At 41.7% G+C, this 21,517-nt stretch overlaps 1 protein-coding gene across 2 annotated transcripts in view; it reads right to left on the bottom strand.

The window, feature by feature from the left end:
- The window catches only part of drosha (drosha ribonuclease III), a 164,247-nt gene that overhangs the window by 29,192 nt on the left and 113,538 nt on the right, over positions 1-21,517 (bottom strand). For both annotated transcript variants that reach the window (XM_072283348.1, XM_072283349.1), the window contains 4 exons: positions 14,408-14,513; positions 12,591-12,732; positions 7,121-7,203; positions 6,462-6,565 (listed from right to left, as the gene is read on the bottom strand). In XM_072283348.1, coding sequence (XP_072139449.1) covers positions 6,462-6,565; positions 7,121-7,203; positions 12,591-12,732; positions 14,408-14,513 — 435 coding nt within the window. The remainder of the gene's footprint in view (positions 1-6,461; positions 6,566-7,120; positions 7,204-12,590; positions 12,733-14,407; positions 14,514-21,517) is intronic.

Here is a 21,517-nt window from a genome sequence, read left to right as displayed (position 1 = left end):
ATATAATCTTAATAGCTCTCAACAAAAATAACTATATCTTGTGCATAAAAGCAATGAAACATTTTAAAATAAAACTTTCCTTTCGACAGCTTGGGAAAGCCAAGCAGATCATTCATTGCACATTTGAGAACACAGACTTAATAAATCAGAAGCATCCCCACACGCAAGCAGTGCATCTACACAATTAAACCTATGCAACCACTAAGTGGACCTCAGCAAGTTCTTAGGTCATGCTAAAAGAATTAAGCTGGTCCACAGGTAAAAGTCCTAAATTGAGGTAAGGTTAACTTTGTTGGCATTTGACAGGTACATGCAAAGACTGACTGCAGGGGCTGCTAGCAGGTAAAAGGATATCTGGCAAGTTGTTCACTTCAATATTGAACTGATCACTCAACACAACGTAGGGACTTACTTTCAAGGACTCTACAACTTATGTTCTGGGTATTATACTGTATATTTACTTATTTATTATTATTATTTGCACAATTTATCTTCTTTTGCACATTAGTTCCCTGTCAGTATTTACGTTTTTAATTGATTCTATTGTATTTCTTTGTTCTACTGTGAATGCCTGCAAGAAAATGAACCTCAGGGTAGTATATGGTGATGTGGCGGCCCGCACACGCGGGACTCGAACCGCCATCGGGAGCCGCGGGCAGACACACGGTAGCGCGTTTGGAACTACCCGCTCGGGCCGGACCTTCCGGGGACAGTCTGAGGTCACATCCGCCCCGCGGGTCCCAGGGGCCCATGGGAGGGGAGATTTAAGTGCGCGATTTTGAATCAGTTAAGGCATTCTGAGTTCAGCTCTCTCTGCCTCCATATGTTTTAGTAGCGCGTTTGCGTGCCACTACAGTGACATATATTAAGATAATAAATTTACTATGAACTTTGAGGGAAGCTTCTGTTAAATTTCTACCCCACTATTATAAGACTATAAAATGGTTCCCTGATACTATAAAATGGACTCTGTATCTCACAATCTACCTCGTTATGAACTTGCATCTATTTGTCTACCTGCACTGCATTTTCTCTGTGATTGTAACACTTTATTCTGCATTCTATTATTGTTTTTAACCTCACACTACCTCAGTGCACTGAGTACTGAATTGGTCCGTATGAACAGTATACAAGACAAGCTTTTCACTGTAGCTCAGCATAACAACAAACTAATTCCAGTTCCAATTAAGAGAAGGGCAAGATGGCAGAACTCCAGTTAATGAGGGATACTGATAGTCTGGACAGGAAAAATAAAGAGGCATAAGTCAGCTGGGAATACCAGGAATCCCCAGAGTATAAGGAATTGGCAGTGTAATGGACAACAAAGGAGGCTGAAACAGGATCAGGATCAATTGGGAAAATAGGCAGAGGGAATTTAGCACAAGTGTGAAGTGAAGCCAAGGCAGGACTTACAGGTAAATGACAGGGCCATTGAGAATGTTGCAGAACTGGGAGAACTAGGGGAACAGAACTTAGTTTCCTGACATTGGCAACACAGTTAGACAGGGGAGTGAAGATGTATGACACGCTTGAATATATTACAGCTGGTGAGACCACACTTGGTGTATCATGCAAAGTTCTGGTTGGCAAGCAATTAAGAAAAATGTGATTAAACTAGAGAAGGTGCTGAAAAGATTCATAAGGATGTTGCTGGGACTGCAGAGTTTCAAGAAAAAGATTAGCTTTGTCACACGTGCATCAAAGTATACAGTGAAATGTGCACTTGCATCAAATCAAATCATCAAGGATTGTGCCGCAAATGTTGCAATACTTCTGGCATCAACATAGCATGCCCACAACTTACTAATCCTAACTGCCACCTTCAACAGGACCCCACCACTAAGCACATCTTTCCCTCTCCACCCCTCTCCGCTTTCTGCAGGGATCGTTCCCTCCGCGACTCCCTGGTCCACACATCCCTCCCCACGGATCTCCCACCCAGCACTTATCCCTGTAAGCGTAACTGCTACACCTGTCCCTACACCTCCTCTCTCACCACCATTCAGGGCCCCAAACAGTCCTTCCAGGTGAGGCAACACTTCACTTGTGAGTCTGCTGGGGTCATCTATTGCATCCGGTGCTCCCAGTGCGGCCTCTACATCGGTGAAACCCGACGCAGATTGGGGGATCGCTTCGTCGAGCACCTCCGCTCCGTCCGCCGCAACAGACAGGATCTCCCACTTGCCACCCAGTTCAACTCTGCTTCCCATTCCCATTCGGATATGTCCATACATGGCCTCCTCCACTGCCATGATGAGGCCAAACTCAGGTTGGTGGAGCAACATCTCATATAATGTCTAGGTAGTTTCCAGCATAAACATTGAATTTTCCAACTTCCGGTAATTCCCTCCCCCTCCCTTCCTCTATCTCTATTTCACTCTGCCCCCTCCCCCAGCTGCCTAACACCTCCCTCATGGTTCCGCCTCCTTCTACGACCCATTGTGCTTTCCCCTATTCCTTCTTCACCATTCCTGACTATCCCCTCCCTGCTTCCCCTCCCCCACCCCTTTATCTTTCCCCTTACTGGTTTTTCACCTGGCACCTACCAGCCTTCTCCTTCCCACCCTCCCCCCACCTTCCTTATAGGGCCCCTGCCTCCTCTCTCTTCAGTCTTGGCGAAGGGTCTTGGCCCGAAACGTTGACTGTTCGTTTCCATGGATGCTGCCCAACCTGCTGAGTTCCTCCAGTGTGTCATGCCTGTTGCTTTAACCCTAACCCTACATCTCTGAATTGTGGAGGCCAATTCATTGGGTATAGTTAAACCTGAGGCTGATTAGTAAGGGCATCAAAGGTTGCAGGGAGAGGACAGGAGAATGGGCATGAGGGGGTTAATAAATCAGCCATGAGGGAAAGGTGGAGCAGACTGGATGGGCCAAGTGGCCTAATTCTGCTCCTGTGTCTTATGGAACTAGAGCACTCAGGAGGTCATGAGGAGAACATACGAGCACTTTACAGACAGCGGGAATCGAACTCCAATCGGCGATTTCTGGTGCTGTAAAGTGATTGCATTAAACGCAGCGCTACTGTGCCGCCTGAGGTAGAAGGAGAGATTGGATAGGTTGGGTCTACTTTCCAGGGACCACAACAGGCTGTAAAGCGACCTCATCGGGGTTTACTAGATCATGACAGGCCTAAAGAAGGAGGATGATCACAGTCTTTTTCCCAGGGTAGGGATGTCTAAAATTAGAAAGCAAAGTGAGGGGAATGATTTAAAGGAGATCAGATGAGCAGGTTTTCCACACAGCTGCCCAGGGGGTATACAGAGTGAAATGCCAGGGGAAGTGGTGAGGCAGGTACAATTACAACCGTTAGAAGACATTCAAAGAGATACACGTACAGGAAAGGCTTAGAGGGATATGGGCCATGCAGACAACAGCCCAGCTAAGTATTTTGGTCAATATGGATGAGTTAGACCGAAGGGCCTATTTTCTTGCTGTAAAATTCTTTGAGTCTATCACCCTATTAGATTTGGGAGAGCCTTGTAAAGAATTCAAGTACAGAATCATGAAGAAAGGGCATAAAATAAACCCCTGAAGTGGGGCATTACAGAAAGTTTGGTGAACACTGAACTAAGCACTGAGTTATTTCAACCTACAGCAAAGAGAGAGATAAAAATCAGAAAAAAATGTGTATCTATTGATGTAGAGGCAGTAGGACTGACTTATATATTTGAAAAATGACAAGGAACATGACAACAGGGAAAAAAAAATTAAAAGTCTATATTCGCCTCGATCAATGGATTAAATGCTCATTTTTGCATGCAATTTACAGCTTTATAGAAACACAGAAAGAAGGATTTGAAATGTGATAAGCCTTGAAACCAACTTTGTCATCAGTACAGAAGCAACAGATCTGGAATTGTGATGGGAAATCTGGTACCTTGTCTGCTAAGGCAGAGTCTGTGAGTGTGATTGTCAGGCTGTTGCTCGACAAGTCTGCGGGACAGCTTCCCAATTAGTGATCAGTCACCAAGCGTTCGCGAGAAGGATCCTGCGAGTCGACAAGGTTGGGAGCAGCCTGCTATGTCCAGAGTCAGCTTCTAAGTGAAAGCTGGGTGTTTGGTTCAGCTTTATTCTTATTCTAATGATACAGCTGAGTGCCTTGCTGTGTCACTTCAGCAGGCAGTTAAGAGTCAATCACCGTACTTCCTTGAACACAGTAAAAATTTCCCAAGGCACTTCACAGGAATATTATCACATATAATTTAAAATGGTGCCTTTAAAGTGGCTTTACAGAGGAGAGAGCTCAAGGTTGAGGGAAAGAGTAAAGGAATTACAGCTTAGAATGTTAAATCAAAGACACGGAAGCCAATTATAAAATGTTAAAGAACATATACATAGAACAGTATAGTGCCAGAACAAGCCCTTTAGCCCAGAATGACCGTGCCAACCATGAAGCCAAATGAAAATTATCCTATCTGCCTGCATATGATTCTTATCCCTCCATTCCCTTCATATTCATGCTTCTGTCTGGGGTTCTCTTAAATTGTGTCTGCTTCCAGCACCCCTGTATTCCAGCTAACTACCACTCTTTGCTTAAGAAAAATCTGCTCCACAAACCTCCCTGAAACCTCCCCTCCTCTCACCTTGGTTATGTCCTCTAGTATTTCCCATCTGCCCTGGGAAAGTGGCTTTGATTATCATTTCTTAATGCATGCACTACTAAATGACAATAAAAGGGGACTGCATGTCCTCATAATCATAACCATAATCACAATCACCTAATCTACGCCCCTCATAATTTAACAATCAAACCAGGTCTTCCCTGAGACATTTCAAAGAAAACAATCCAAATCTGTCCAAGCCCTCCTTCTCGCTAACACTCTCTAACCCAGGCAGGACCCTACTGAATCATATCTGCACTCTGTCCACACACCCTTCCATAACGGAACGAGCAGAACTGAATATAGTATTCCGAATATGGCCAAGACAGTTTCAAACAGCTTCAGACTGAGGGGTGATCGGTAGGTGAGAAGGGAGGGATTTAAATAGCTGAGAGGCTCCCCATGCAGAAGGACAGCTAAAACAAAGCATTTGAAGAACAAGGAAGAAAGAGTTAAACTCAAAGTGCTGCTGGACGGTGCATCAATGGAGACAGCACAGGGGGTGACGGGATAAATGGACCAGTGTTAATTAAGATATATTTTGAAGCCCGCCTTGAGAATAATGAAGCAGGCACATCTAAACGTAGCTATGTGAAGACATGTGATGGCTTTGGATGCAGAGTTAGATCATATGTTGTTAGATCGCCGGTTATATAGAACATAGAACAGTATATCACAGGAATAGGCCCTTCGGCCCATCATGTTATACCGAACCAATTAAATTAGTAATCAAATAGCCAACTAAACTAATCACTTCTGCCTACACAATGTCTGTATCTTACCATTTCCTTCACATTCATGTGCCTATCTAAACATTACAGGCTGACCTCAGATTTGATCAACACTGTATTGGAACGTAAGCACTTAAGTCGTCCTGCAGTCAGGAAATAGTTAATTTTTTTTCATCAGGTTTAACTTTTAAAATGATCTTCTATTAGCAATGTTCAGTTATTAAAATGGTTTCCAGTCAGACAACGTTTTAGCTAATAATGAGAAGGCAAATATTTCAGAGTGATTCATCAGACTACAGCCGAACACAGTCCCTGAAGACACGCTTTATTTCCATGTAACTGAGTTCAACTTAATGATTTGATTTACAGTTCAGTCAAGGCTAAGCTTTGGAGAACAAATCTTATGAAAATTGAACTTGTTACAATTAACTGTGAGTGGTAAAGTGGAAACATGTAGATCCTCATGTGGCTGTAGTGAATAAAAGGTGGGACGCTGGTAGTACATGGTCCATAGTTTTGACAAGATCTGCAATTCCAGACCAAAATCTGCAATATTTAAATACTTTACTCTTTGCTGCAAAACCTTGCATAAAGCCAGACTTGGAGTAAAATATTTACTCTTGTTTTGACAGTACAACTGTGGAATACTATATCAATTTGCCATTAATGACTCCAGTGAGGCCTTAATAGGAAAAGAAAAACAAACTGCCTAATAATTTTTCGATGTTAATTTGTTTTTAGAGGATAAAAATTCTCAAAATTGCATTAAAACATTCGCAATGGTTAGTTGGTGCTTAATTCTGGGAACACAATAATTTTCCTCATATCTTCGTCTGCTAAATTTGATGTGAGAAATACATAGTCTATGGAGGCTACCCATCTCAGCATTGCATTCCAAAATATTGCAGAATAATCACACTACTAAGTGTTCTGATTACAAATAATTGAATAACAATTTAGTTATGCTCCAACAATCCTCTTTGAATCTGAAGTATATGAGACCAGAGAGGAACGCAATAATTCTGGTGATGCAGACAGGCACAGAAGAAAATTTATAATCTCGGCTTGCAGTTAATGATCTTCACAAAACAAAAGCATTTGCATTCGCTCCACATAATAAAACTCACTTGTACAGAGGGATGTCGGGCTCTTTCCCCTCTGTTCTGAGGGTCAGGCAACATTGTTGTAGTTGAGACTTAGGGTCATTCCAATCCTGGTTCAGTATAAACTCCTGCAGCAACATAAAAGAAAGGCCATTAAAAATTACAACCTGTGCATGTCGACTGAATTAACTTGTTCACTTTATTTTTTCCATCAAACATAACCTTTGCATACTTAACATATAAATTTTTATCTTCTGAAGCAAACAAGTGATAGGACATAGGTAACACAGTAGCACCAAAACAGTCTAGGAGTCAGACCAATTCTATATAGCTTTACATGGATCTGTCTGGGAGCCTTGCCACAAACTACACCACAGGGAAATAAAAAGCACAAGTACACTGAAGAAAATGCTGGTTTACAAGTATTATTGTTATGTTCTACTGACAGCAGCATTGACATTTGCAAATTGTCAGAAAACATCACTGGTTAGTATTAAAATGAGATGCACAATTCTGAAGTTCATATATGGTGATAAAATCTTTTTTCAATTAGAGTTCCAAATACTGATGCACAAGTTTGAAATTGATCTGCAATATTTCCAATATCAGATTGAAATTGATCTGCAATATCAGATGTAAAGATTTCCACAACAGTAAGAAGATTTACATTGAAATGTACTGACCTTCAGTCTTGGGAAAAAACATACATTCATGAAGGTGCGGACATAATCTAGGTCCTGGTCGATATAAAGTGCAGCTATGAATGCTAAGTAAAAGGGAAAATTAAGTTTTAGCAATGACGCATTATTAATGTTGACCATATTGCATCTGTTGAATTCCCCAGTCACAGATATACTGTATTCAGCACTGAATGAGCCCATTCAGTTTGTGTCCTTGATGTATGAAAGCATCGATAGTCTCAAGCCACTTCCTTGCTCACAGTGTACAGTTCTACAAGTTTCAGCACATCAAGTCTTTGTGCAGGAGCATTTGCAAAACAATGAGGATTTTTACCTTTACCACCTTTTCACTTTGTGAGTTCCAGATCTCAACGACACTCCAAGTTAAAACAGTTTCCTTCCAATCATAAGATCATAATGTATTAAGACATAGCAGCAGAATTAGGCCATTTGGCCCATCGAGAATGCTCTGCCATTTCATCACGGCTAATCCAATTTTCCTCTCAGCCCCAATCTCCTGACTTCTCCCCATATCCCTTCATGCCCTGACCAATCAAGAATCTATCTATTTCTGCCTTAGATATACATAAAGATTCGGCCACCACAGCTGCCTGTAGCAAAGAATTCCACAGATTCACCACTCCCTGTCTAAACAGTACAACTACTCAAATCTAGGTCCCTGGGTCTTACTAAAACCTGTTAAAGATCCAAGGACCTATGACCTCTTAAGTTAATGTTCTACCTGCCAGCATTCAAAGATTAAAGAAACATCTATTTTCAAAAAAAAATGTTGTATCAGTTTCAGGCACACCTTTAAGTTTGTGGGGAAACCCCTCAAGAACATCCTGTTGAAAGACAATCTGTCACCTCATGCCCTTATTGAACATGTGTCCTTTAACAGTAGCCATTGCTCGAGTGCCAATATACTGAGGCAGACTGTTCTCACAGCAGCAAATCTAGCAGCAGCTCCATAATGCACCGAGCGAGGGGGTGAGTACATGTCACATCAGTCCCCTCAGTTTTAGGCCACGCCTAGCTGGGGCACTTAGCCTGGTCCCATTCAGTTAACAGTGTCACCAACCTAGATAAAAAAAGGCACCAGAAAGGAAGCAGTTTGTTTTATATTAAAAAATATCTGAAATGCTCTTAATGTTATAATTAATTAACACGATGAATGAAGTTTTAAATAAATGTATTAATGCTATACTCACGTTAAGTATTTAAATATGTTACTATTATTTTCAATACCCCAGATTATCAGACACATTTGAAAACTATGAAAGGGACACTTTGTGGACGGCCCTGGCAGGGCTGGTGGCAGGCACTGGAAGCTGTGAAGACACTCCATGAGAGGTGAACCTGAAGCACAGGTTGGGCTCAACATGATCATTGCTGACAGTGTGAAAAGTGGCAGCCTCTTATATACCAACCCCAGAACCTTGTAACTACAACAGATGGTATGGAGCAGGGGGACTGGGTTGGGAGAAGGGGAAAGAGGGGGTGGGCAGCAGTGGATAGAAAGTAGGGCTTGAATAGAGTTGAAACTGGTCACTGGTCACCAACATTAAGTGTGTGCATTCTTTATCTGCCTCAAATCATTCCCATACATTTGATTCTATCACCTCCAACGGAATCAAATGGTCTCCAGGTTAAATACAACTGCTGACCAACACCAGCAACCGATGATAGACGTTACCCTGCGTGTCAGTGTTCTATCGTTTTAAAACGACTTCGTCTCCAGCATAAAATGTAAATTTTAACCAAACATGCTCTTTAGAGTAGACCTCCGTCAAATTTTGTAGGTGACATCGCTATAGAGGGCCGTGTTTCAAATAATGATGAGTCAGAGAAGAGGAAGTAATTAAAGAGCATGGTGTCATGACAACAACCTTTCAATCTCAGTCAAACAAAAGAGCTGGTAATTGACTTCAGGAAAGAGGAGAGTGGGAGGTGGTGGCAAACATGCTCTTGTTTACTGTACATCAACGCTGCTGAGGTTGAGAGGATTGAGGGTATCTAGTTTCTTGGTGTGAACGTCACCAATTGCTTGTCCTGGTTAACCACACTGACTCCATTGCCAAGAAAACTCACCAGCGCCTCTACTTCCTTGGGAGGCTAAAGAAATCTGGCAGTTATAGAAAAGTTATGAGCTTAGGGTAAGGTTTAATAGGTTAAGACTATATATTCTTTAGAATATAGAAGATTGAGAGATTTGATAGAGGTATATAAAACTATGAGGGGTATAGATAGGGTTCATGCAAGCAAGCTTTTTCCACTGAGTTTGTGTGAGTCTACAACCAGAGGTATGGGTTAAGGGTGAAAGGTGAGAAGTTTAAGGGAACACGAGGGGAAACTTCTTCACTCAGAGGCTCGTGAGAGTGTGAAATAAGCTGCCAGCACAAGAGGTGCATCCGAGCTCGATTTCAACATTTAAGAGAAGTTTGGATAGGTACATGGATAGTAATGGTATATGGAGAGCTATGGTCCTGGTGCAAGTTGATGGGGAGTAGGCAGTTTAAATTGTTTCGGTGTGGACTAGATGAGCCAAAGAGCCTGTTTCTGTTCTGTACCTCTCCATGACCCTATGTCCTCTTTGACCCTCACCAATGCTTATAGATATATCACAGAAAGCATCCTATCTGTATGCATCATGCTTTGGTACGACAACTGCTCTGCTCGTGACTACAAAATCTAGATTTGTGAACATAGTTCAGTACCTCAGGGAAACAAGCTTCCCCTCAATGGACCCTGTCTACACTTCTCACTGCTTTGGTAAAGCAGCCACCATCATCAAAAGCCCCACACACCACAAACATTCCCACTTCTCCCCCCTCCCATCAGGCCAAAGATACAAAATCCTCAGAGAATGTACCACAGGCTCAAGGACAGCTTCTATCTGACTATCATTAAGGCCATCAAATGGTTCCCTCGTACAAGCTGACGTACTGTTGACCTCACAATCTACTTGGTTGTGACCTTGCCCCTTACTATCTACCTATAGCATTTTATTCTGCACTCTGCTATTGCTTAACTTTGTATTACCTCAATGAACATATGAACGGTATGCAAGCCATTTTCCCCGCCCACTGTACCTCAGTCATATGACAATAATAGAACAATTTCACTAATTTAACAACCATGAAAATGCAGAATTTAGCTATGGCAACAGCCTAGATTTCCCATGAGATCATTGGCCTCTGTACTTCAGTTGCGACTTACTGCCTCCTGACCCCATTCCCTCCTTCAACTCCACACTCAACCAGTGGCATTCTAAATATGCCCTTGCGATGGTATCAGAATGCCCTTTTTGTATTGCAGAAACCATGGCAACACACAGCACCTGCTTAGCCCATCACACATGCCAGTGCTTTGAGAGAGAGAGCCAATTAATCCCACTCCTACGCCACTCGTTCCTCAGCAGAGCCCTGTTTTCTTTTCCTGTGCAACTAAGTATGCATCCAATTCTCTTTTGACAGTGATGAATGAAGCTGCTTCCACCACCTTTATAGGCAGTGCAAGTAAGATCACAAGAGATGGCTGTGTGAAAGCAGTTATTTCCTTGAATCCTCTCTCTGGATGAGATACAGTACCTTCCTTTAAAATTTAAGCTGGTTATTTAACAACATCTATATAGCACCCTTAACACTGTTAAACACACTAAGATGCTTCAAAGGAGCATTATCAAGCAAACTTTGGCTGCAAATGTACTTTGAAATGGAAGATGGTAGATTTCTCACATCATAACTTGCATGTACCACAGGCGGAGAGTCATAAAGCTTTTACTTTACTGTGAACAGCCTAACCTTCTGCACGATTTTTCTCAAATTACTGTGCATCTAATACTACAAGTTGGGCATGGCTTCAGGAATCAGCATATATTTATGAATTAAAAGAGATACAGGGAAAAAAATACGCCTTCGACAGCACTCCTCGTGTCACCTTTGCACACAGTGGGGTACAGCCATTATTGCAATGTATGAAATGGGGCAGTATGTTTGAGTAGAACACAGTAAGCTCCCATAAGTAGCAAACAGATAATCTAATTTGGTGATATGGAGAGACAGAGAGATGATATTGGCCTAGACACTGGAGATATCCTCACTGCTCTCCTTCAGTGTTGTCACGAGGTCTTTTATGGTTATCCCATGAGGCAGAATGGGCCTGGGTTTAACTCCTTACATGAAGGAAGACATCTCCAGCTGCAGACCAATGGAACATCGGCCTGGATTTTTGCATTCTGGAGTGAGAAGCAAATCTCTATCCTTCCAACACAGAGGAAGGAGTGTCATCCATTAAGCCATAAGACACAGGAGCAGGATTAGGCCATTCGGCCCACTGAGTCTGTTCTGTCATTCCTACATTCTTGCTTTATCAGAACTCCATTCTTCTTCCTTCTCACTGTAACCTTTGACATCCTTACTAATCAAGAGCCAACCAAACTCGACTTTAAATACAGTATATCCAATGGTTTGCCCCGCACAGCCACCTGTAGCAACAAATTCCACAGATTCACCAGCATCTAGCTCAGGGGTTCCACACATTTATTTTGCCATGGACCAATACCATTAATCAAGGAGTCCACGGACCCCAGTTTGGGAAATTCTTCCTCATTTCTGCTCTAAAGGGACGTCCTTTCATTCTAAGGCTGTGTCCTCTGATTCTAGACTCCCCCACTGTAGGAAACATCCTTTTCTTTTTCAATCCTGTTTAACATAACATAGTAATCATACAGAGTTATTGGGATTACATTGTTGTAATTATCATATATAAATATAAACCCAGTTAATACATGGATATTGAACCTCCCAATCTTACAGGATACAAATATTATATATAGACAAATTAACATGAAAAAGGAAAAAAGAAAAAAAAAATACCCCCCAAAAAAACGAATCTAACAAGATAAACCAACTAAGCTACAGAAAAAAAAGACATGGGCTGTTGTGAAACATAAAAAAAATCATTAGTGTCGTTGACTCTACTCCCCTCAACAGATACTAAAAAGAAATAGAGTAGGTTTGGAAAAGGTCAAATTACATCATATGGAAGTATTGAATAAATGGCCTCTAAGTCTTTTCAAATTTAATAGAGGGATCATAAGTAACACTTCTAATTTTTTCTAAATTTTAAACACCACATAGTTTGAGAGAACCAATGAAATGTGGTGGGGGGATTGATCTCTTTCCAATTCAGCAAAATGTATCTTCTGGACATTAGTGTAAGAAATGCAATCATCTGACAAGCTGACGATGTTAAAAGATTTGGTTCTATCATTGGTAAGCCAAAAGTTGCAGAAATAGGGTGGGGTTGGTAGGAAACATGTACTCCACATCCACTCTATCGAGGTCTTTCAACATTCAGTAGCTTTCAATGAGCATTTGAATGAAACAAAAATAAAGCATTTAGTATAAACTTGTATGAGATCAGAAAGCGGTGTTCTGCTTATGTAACACAATGCACACAAAGCACTCACATTCTAAAAGGTCAGCGAGGGTCTTGGTTCGGAGCGCTACAGGTCTTTTGGTTTTATCATTTGTGATAGCAAAGTCCTGCATGCCCAGTTCTTCTGCTACTTTGGCTTGCGTGCGGTTGTTGACCAGGGAGCTTCGCAGCAACTACAACGACAACAATCCCAGCAGGAACACAGTTACAACCACCTCCTTCCAACATTCAGTATTAAGCTAAAGCAAAGTAATGTAAAAGCAAAGTAGAACAGGAAATGCTGGAAACACTCAGTAAGTCTGCCAGCATCTGTATAGAAAGAGGGCATTTCAAATTGAAGTTCTTTCATCAAAACATTCTTAGCAATTTCTGAATGGCTGTAGTTTCTTGTACATAATGTCATCTCTTATTGAGAAATGAAAAATCTGGTAGGTTTGATGCCTAGAAACCAGGTTCATGTTTCAGGTCAGTGACCTGCAGTCTGCTTCCAGCATTTTTGACCTTCCCTTCAGATTTTTTTGCAAGACTACTGTAGCTCTGGAACAAATGAACCCACAGGAACGATACCACGCTAAGCACTCGTCATGGTTTCTGTCTGTACCATCGTAAAACTGCACTGCCACAACTTACCAGGACTCCTGCAGCAAACCCACAACATCAGTAACCAGGACACGGCAAATTGCCCCCGAAGTTACACAGCAAGCTGACTGAGGTGAGCAGAACCTGAACCAGAAAATGTCTAAGAACAGACAAGGTTCTGGTAAAATCAGGAGTAGAGAGCAAAACAAAGGGTGGGGAAGAAAGCTAACTGACAAACAAAATATAAAGAAAATAACAAAAAATAACTACAAGTACCACATTGTACGCATTTTTAAAAAATGATTGTGGATATAATGGAACTGCAAACCCAAAGATGCTGGTTAGAAATAAGGCATGCTCTTTGGCATGACACATGGCTTATTAGGATCCACTGTAGTTCTGATACAGGGTGGTACTGAAGAAATAAACAAAAGCCTGAGATATGATGTGCCTTTTCAATTATAAACATTCATCCAGTAATTATCTTTTAATGATCTCTTTCATTGCACTCCGCTGTTAACTGAACATCAAAGCCGAAAACTGAATATCAAAAATGAAGAATCACAATCACTGAGGGCAAGGAACAAAAACAGAGAGAGCAGGGAAAATTGTACAGACACAGCACTTCATCATCCCTGGTGGGAGAGGCCAGTGGCAGAGCAAGAAGTTCAATAAAAATCGCAGACTAAGAATTGATAATGGAAATGCAAACAGTGTGATAAAACAGGAAATAGAAGATAAAGTAAATGGAAGTGGTCACCCATCATAAGAATTTTCAAATAAGCTCGATGTTAAAACTTTACATCGCTTCATAACTACTTTTATTGACCTATTTTAGAAGATTTACAAAACATTTCAATGCTACAAAAAATGCGAGGAGCTTTGATAGAAGTTGTTAATTTATGCCAAGGTGAGAAAAGATAACTCCGCCATGGACGTTCCCTAGCCCAGCTGTGAAAGGAGGGTTGGGCATGGGACGAGCAACCCCAAGCCTGTAAAAACCCAGTGCTACGGAAATGCCAACAGAAGCTCCAAGCCCCTCATCCCTGGGAGAGAAAGGATACACCAAGATGGGCTACTCCTGGAGGCAACTTGAAAGACAAACCCAGGACAGAGAACTCTGTCGAGATTCCATCGGTGGCTTATGGCCCACAGTAGGCGTGACGGGGCATAAATAAGTACCTATGAGAAAAGTTACAGAGGCCTGGCACAACGCTTAGATCCTTATAAGATATTAATTTAAATAATAATGGCTTGAGTGTGTCTCACCGTTAAGTGGCCCTCGTGGTGGTCTGGGAAGTGTATGAATAAGTATTCAGTAGCTACCAATTGCATTATAGAGTCTCCAAGGAATTCCATCCTCTGATTGTGACCCCTGCAAAAGAAAGATCAATACCTAGAAAATCAATGAGTGCTAAGCAAACAACAAATTAAATTGAAAAGCACTCAAATTATGCTGGGTCCCTGTAATTACATGGACCAAAGAGCTTTTAGGGCACGATTAAAAATGACTGTTGACTAGCTTCATAAGCATCCAAAGACTGTTCTTTACATCTCTGATTAAAGCAGAATCTTGTGTTGTACAGCTCTATTCATAAAGTTCAATTTATTTTCCTTTATCTGACATTCTTGTAAATGAACAGAGCAAACTATTGTGCAGATTAAAAGCACTCTTAAGGACATTATGACATATCTAGGATTAAATACTTTATAAGAGTTTATATGTAGAGCTACTGTGAAGCCTGTGTCAATACAAATTACGGAAAAACATCCAACAAATGCCAACTGTATGCTGAAGACAGACTTTTATTTATTTATTTACTGAGAGACAGCACACTTCGAGCAGCACCACCCAGGAAACACTGATTTAATCCTAGCCTAATCAAGGGACAATTTACAATGACCAATTAATCTGCCAACCGGTATGTACACCTTTGGACTATGGGAGAAAACCAGAGCACCCGGAGGAAACCCACGCGGTCACGGGGAAAACGTACAAACTCCTTACTGGCAGCAGCAGGAATTGAACCCGGGTCACCTGTACTGTAAAGCATTGTGCTAACCAGTATACCACGTACAATCATATAGTGCCTTTACATTCAGTTCATTGCATCCCAAAACATTTTATAGCTAATGATGCACTTACAAAGAAAATTCATTGTTGCAATGTAGGAAATGCTGTACCTAGTTTGTACGCACACTCCCACAAAATATCAATGTGCCCATGACAAGGTAATTTCTTTTTGTGATGTTGGCTGAGGGAAGAATAATGGAGGGGGAGTAAGTTGTCATGAAACACACCCCTGTTCCTTCCAAATGCCAATGGACCTCCTACGTCCACCTAAGAAAGAGCACATGGACTTCATTTTAATGTCTGGTATGTCCTCCACTGGTGCACAGATTTCTAGACACAAATTGCAGGAATGGGGGTTTCAAACTGTTGAATCTCATGGATTTTGCTATGGCTTTTTTAAAATATTTAAATGGTGCTAAACCATCAAAAGAGAACCCCTAAACGGCAGTACTACAACTACAAGACAGCAGTGCCGATTGAGACATAACCAGCTGCAGCATTTCTGTCAAGTCAGGGTAGACTGAATGCTTCTAACATGCTCCAGAGATTAATTTTATTGTACAAAACAGCGAGCACAAGCAAAGCAAAGAAACTAAGCAAACAGCCACCATTTAGTAAAGTTTCAAGTGTGCAGGCTCAGTCACTTCCCATACATTGATAAGAGTTACTTGTAAGTAAGAATTGACATAGCCAATATTTCACATTTTAGAGTCACAGCCAGCCAATAAAGCATAAGGGCTCATTTCCAAGTTCAATCTGAGATGCACTTCCCTCACCATGGATATTTTGCTCATTTTAAAAACCCACCCACCCCTTCACCTTCCATTGAAACCAGTCTCCAGTCTTCACCTTCAACTGGGAGATTATTTTAGTGAGGAAAAAAAGCTTTGTGAGAGAGGACACGCCTTCCTCTAATGAGGCAGCAATAGCTTGTTATCTCAATGGAAAAGCTATTCAAAGTCACTGACGTCAAATCAGCTTCAGCAGACAATCTCATTCAAGCCCTTCAGACAAGGAAATGGATCCTTTTTAGTTCCGTATTATTAATGCATCAAACCATAATTCCCAAAGAAAAAACATTCAGCAATATGTTCAGAATGATACCTAACGTACAAAAATCAGTAGAATTTTTGAATTCATTTCAATACTATTAAGATTATTTGACAATAAAATAAGCAGTCAGAACCTGTCATCAGGATTATGTATGATAGCCCTGAATGATTTATTACTGATTTCAGTGGAATTACTGAGATACAGAAATATATTTTCTAATGGATCCAAAACATAAATTAAATTGACTTTTCAAAATAAATCTGCACATTCCACCTCCTGCATTTACTCACTGCTTAATGGTTCTGGACTGAAGTTAATAAACGTGCTTGAAGTTGGAAGGGCTGGTGTGGTGGGGAAGAATCAGGGAAAGAATTTTGCCTCCCATCGACTTAAACTACTGCAGTGTGAACAGTCATGATAGTTGTAAACGTCTGCTTGAAATTCCTGCCACTGCCTGTAAGAAGTTTGTACATTCTCTCCCTGTGAGTGCATGGGTTTCCTCCGGGTGCTCCGGTTTCCTCCCACAGTCTGAAGACGTACCAGCTGGCAGTTTAATTGGTCGTTGTAAATTGTCCCGTGATTAGACTAGGGTTAAGTCGGGGGATCGTTGGGTGGTGCGGTTCGAAGGGCCAGAGGGGTCTACTTCACGTTGTATCTCAATAAATCAATAAATAGATAAATAAACTCAGGATCAGACACTAGAACTGTCTCCTAGTCAGAAACCAGTAAATACTTAGAGCAGAGAGAAAGATACTACTGAAACATTTTCCAACAAAAGCAGCATTAATACTGCATAGAAACTAGTCACTGAAGGATGGCTATATATTAATTATGAGGGTAAAATTAATCATTTCTAACAGTTTGGACATCAAAACCGGTGACAGAGTTGTTAATCAATCATCAATGCTTACTTAAGAGACAGATACTTTTTTTATTCTCAAGGGGATCAGGGAGCATGTGGAATAATGTAAAAACTTAAAGTAATGTCAGTAGAAAATCCAAGTGTTCTACTGCTGTAACCTCTAGTTACAGGGCAGTACTCTGTAAAGGTGAATAGATCTACCTGATAGCAAATGAACATTGCTCAATCTAACTTCCAGATGATGGACTTCTAAGAATGAATAATGGGGGAGGGGGGAGATCTGGAATCGTATAGATAGATCAAGTGTATTATTGTGAACTGATTCCTAAGAATCTCGGAGATGTGCAGCATGGAAAGAGACTATTAGGCCCAATGTGTTCTTTGGCAGAGCCATTCCATTAGTCTCACATTGCTGCCCTTCTCTCAAAGTTCAGCAAACCATTTTTAAAAGAAAAAGATTAGCTTTACTTGTCATATATACATTGAAACATACAGGAAAATGCATTATTTGTGTCAACAACCAACATAACCCTATGTGCTACAGGTAGTTCTCAAGTTTTGCCGTGCTTCCTGTACCAACCTGGCAAGACCATAATTAATAAAACTAACCCGTACATCTTTTGGAATGGGGGAGGAAACTGGAGCACCTGGAAGAAACCCATGAGGTCACGGAGAGAACATACAAACGCAACAGACAGCGGCAGGAATTGAACTATTTTCTGATCATTGTCACTGTAAACCGCTACGTCACAGTGCTGTGTCCACGTTTAACCTTTAAGTGTGTGCTGGTGACAATCAAGCCGTTGAACGTGTCTGCCAGTTCTTATTGATCAGATTTAATGGGTAAAAGTTTTGAGAAAAGGACAGCTAAGGATAAGAATTCAAGAAATGGGTTGAATTGAACCTCTGGTGCTCTGGCTTCCTTCCAAATTCCAAAGGTGCACGGGCTGGTACGCTAATTGGTCACATGGTGGTAATTAGACAGCGTGGGCTTGTTGGGCTGGAAGGGCCTGTGGGCCTGTTACCATGGTGTATCTCTAAAAGAACGGGTCAAATCAGTAAGGAATTCACAAACAGCCTTGCAGAGACTTTGTTGATCACACGGGTTGACAGAGGACAAATTCTTTACAGGATTAGTGAGTGTACAAATTCTCAATCTACAAGCAGGTCCACCAACTTGGGGGAGGGGAGGTGTTGAACCTTTAGAATTCTTTAAAAGGGTTGAGGATGCTCTCTGTGCCCACTCAAAACAGATGTAGCCCCCATGCTAAGCCTCAGGGTCGCTCAACTTGCTGTTGTCTAGGGGAAGCAGCCCTCCGCCCCACCAAACTGGGTAATTAAGTTTGTGTGGATGCTGTGTGATGTACCCCACCCCACCAAATAACAGACGATACACCATCTACGATTAAATGAATTACAACTTATAGATATTACTGGATCTATATAATTAATAGAGATAAAATATAAAAGGAAAATAAAAGGCGCCAAACTTATCAAAGTTCAATCTCTTCATGCACAAACAGTTAGAGCTCTAATGACGATCCTCTCTTCACCACTCGATCCCCTCTGACCACCTCGACCCGCCGCCTGGGACCAACCACGGTGGTCGACCAGACGCTCCACACGAGTCTGTCTCTGTCTCCACTTTCCTTGCTGAAGACCCTGGACCTCAGACTCCTGCTCGGGGCCCGACCCCGTTAGCCAGCTCACAGCACCGCGTCCACTCTCCCTCTCCCCATCGCGCCTTCTGCCCCAAAAACCCGCGCATCACAATAGCTTACAGACGCACAAGAAAGAATAACATCTATCCCAATTGGTTCGTTCGCTCTCTTATCAATAATATAACTCAAACAAGCTGCTAGCAGGAGAACTTTCTCAGCAGTTAACATAACAAAGAAGCCATTTTAATTAGCCTACGCAGTAACATAAAAGAAGAAACCCCTTACACAGAGATTGATAGATTTGTGGTTACCAAAGAAACTAAGCAAAATAGGGCCATGCTGGAAAATGGCACTGAGGTAGAAGATCAGCCAGGACTTTAATGAATGGCAGAGGAAGCTCAAAGGGCCAGAAAGCCTGCAAAGTAGCATTGCAGCTCGTATAAGATCAGGGTTCAGATCCCACCGCTGTCTGAAAGGAGTTTCTACGTTCTCCCCATGACCGCGTGGGTTTCCTCTGGGTGTCCCAGTTTCTGCCCTCATTCCAAAGATGTATGAGTTCGGGTAAGTTATGGGCAATGCTATGTGGGTGCTGGAAGCATGGGCTGCCCCCCAGCACATCTCAGATTGTGTTGGTTGGCCGTATTTCACTCTGTGTTTCAATGTACGCGTGACAAATAAAGCTAACCTTTTATTAACCTTCAACCCTATTTGTTAATCTCTAAAGATTCCCACTCTACAAGATGCAGCTAAAAAGTAGGCACGACAGCAGCTACACTTCTTTAGGAGTTTGCGAAGAGTTGGTTTGTCACCTAAAACACTCTTAAATACCTACAGTTGTACAATGGAGAGCATTCTAACTGGTTGCATCACTGGCTGTATGGGGAGGGGGCTACTGCACAGGGTCGAAGTAAGCTGCAGAGAGTTGTAAACTTAGTCAGTTCCATCATGGACACTAGCCTCTGTAGAATCCAGGACATCTTCAGGAAGCGATGTCTCAAAAGGCGGAGTCCATCATTAAGGACCCCATCACACAGGTCATGCCTTGTTCTCATTGCTACCTTCAGGAAGGAGGTACAGAAGCCTGAAGGCACACACTCAATGATTCAGGAACAACTTCTTCCCCTCTGCCATCCGATTTCCGAAATGGACATTGAACCCATGAACACTACCTCACTTATTTTTTTAATCTCCATTTTTTCACTACTTAATTTACATATTCTTACTGTAATTCATGATTTTTTTCTACTATTATGTATCGCATTGCACTGCTGGCTCAAAGTCAACAAATTTCACGACATAGGCTGGTGATATAAAACCTGATTTCTGATTCTCGTATGGTCTCTCTCATAAGAGTACAAGAAAATAGGAACATCAATAGGATTATGATCTTGGCTGATCTAAACTGGCATCAACTCCTCTTCTGCAGCGTTTCTCCACAACGCTTTCTCCTGATACATTAAATATTTATCCATTTCCATTTTAAATGCTTCCTGGAGGAGGTGCAAATGAGATTCACCAGGCTAATCTCCAAGTTTCTCTCCCCTCCCCCAACCCTGACACTCATGAACTGGTCCCATTATTCTGAAAAGCTCTGGCTGTTCAACTCCTTATTTAAGGCACTTTCAATCAAATGAGAGATCTATGGAAACATGAAATTATGAAAGGGATAGATAGAGACAAGAAAGTTGCTTTCACTGGTAGGTGAGACTAGAACTAGAGGGCATGGCCTCAAGATTCGGGGGAGTAGATTTAGGACAGAGATGAGGAGGAACTGCTTTTCCCAGGGAGTGGTGAATCTGTGGAATTCTCTGCCCAATGAAGCAGTGGAGGCTACCTCAGTGAGTATATTTAAGACAAGGTTGGATAGATTTTTGCATAGCAGGGGAATTAAGGGTTGTGGGGAAAAGGCAGGTAGGTGGAGATGAATCTGTGACCAGATCAGCCATGATCTTATAGAATGGTGGAGCAGGTTCAACGGACCTGATGACCTACTCCTGCTCCTATTTATTATGTTCTTGTGTCCTTATATCCTGCCATACTTCCCTTTAGGAGGGCAAGTGTGCAATCAGCGATTCAGAGACACAACAGACACTTGTAACAGCAGGCTTACAATCAAACCAATCCATGGCATAACAGTCCTGGGTCTTCAGAGTACTTTAAACAGCACAGCACAACTCCTAAGCCTATGATTTTTCAAACAACCATAAACTCTCTTTATCCTGGCTGCTCAACTACTTAGTTCAATAATATAACTCAAGAAATTAAAGTTCATAAAATAATACAGAAAGAAATTAACACTATTTCAATTGTGCACACAAAAGATTCTGCAGATGCCAGAAATCCAGAGTAACACACACAAAATGCTGGATGAATTTAGCATGTAGGCAGCATCTATGGAAAGGAATGAATAGTCACGTTTTGGGCCAAGACAGCTCTGATGAAGGGTCTCGGCCTGATATATTGACTGTTCGTTCCCTTCCATAGATCACTTCTTTCATTTTTTTTTCATACTGCATTTGCAATATTAACATTATGCCACTGAAGGCCATTCTGCCCACAGAATCCATACCAGCTTCCAGCAGAGCAATCTCATCAGTCCCATTCCCATTTCTCTGTCGCCCTGCAGGTTATTCCCTCTCACAAGACCATCAACTTTCCTTTGTTTTGCCACTTACTCACACTGGGGCTAATTTACAGTGATCATTTAAACTACTACCATGCCTGTGGGG

This window comes from Mobula birostris, chromosome 19 (genome assembly GCF_030028105.1).
Source record: "Mobula birostris isolate sMobBir1 chromosome 19, sMobBir1.hap1, whole genome shotgun sequence".
Classification (NCBI taxonomy): Eukaryota; Metazoa; Chordata; class Chondrichthyes; order Myliobatiformes; family Myliobatidae; genus Mobula; species Mobula birostris.
The sequence above is the reverse complement of the archived record's forward strand: the minus strand, read 5'-3'. Positions and strand labels throughout refer to the sequence as shown.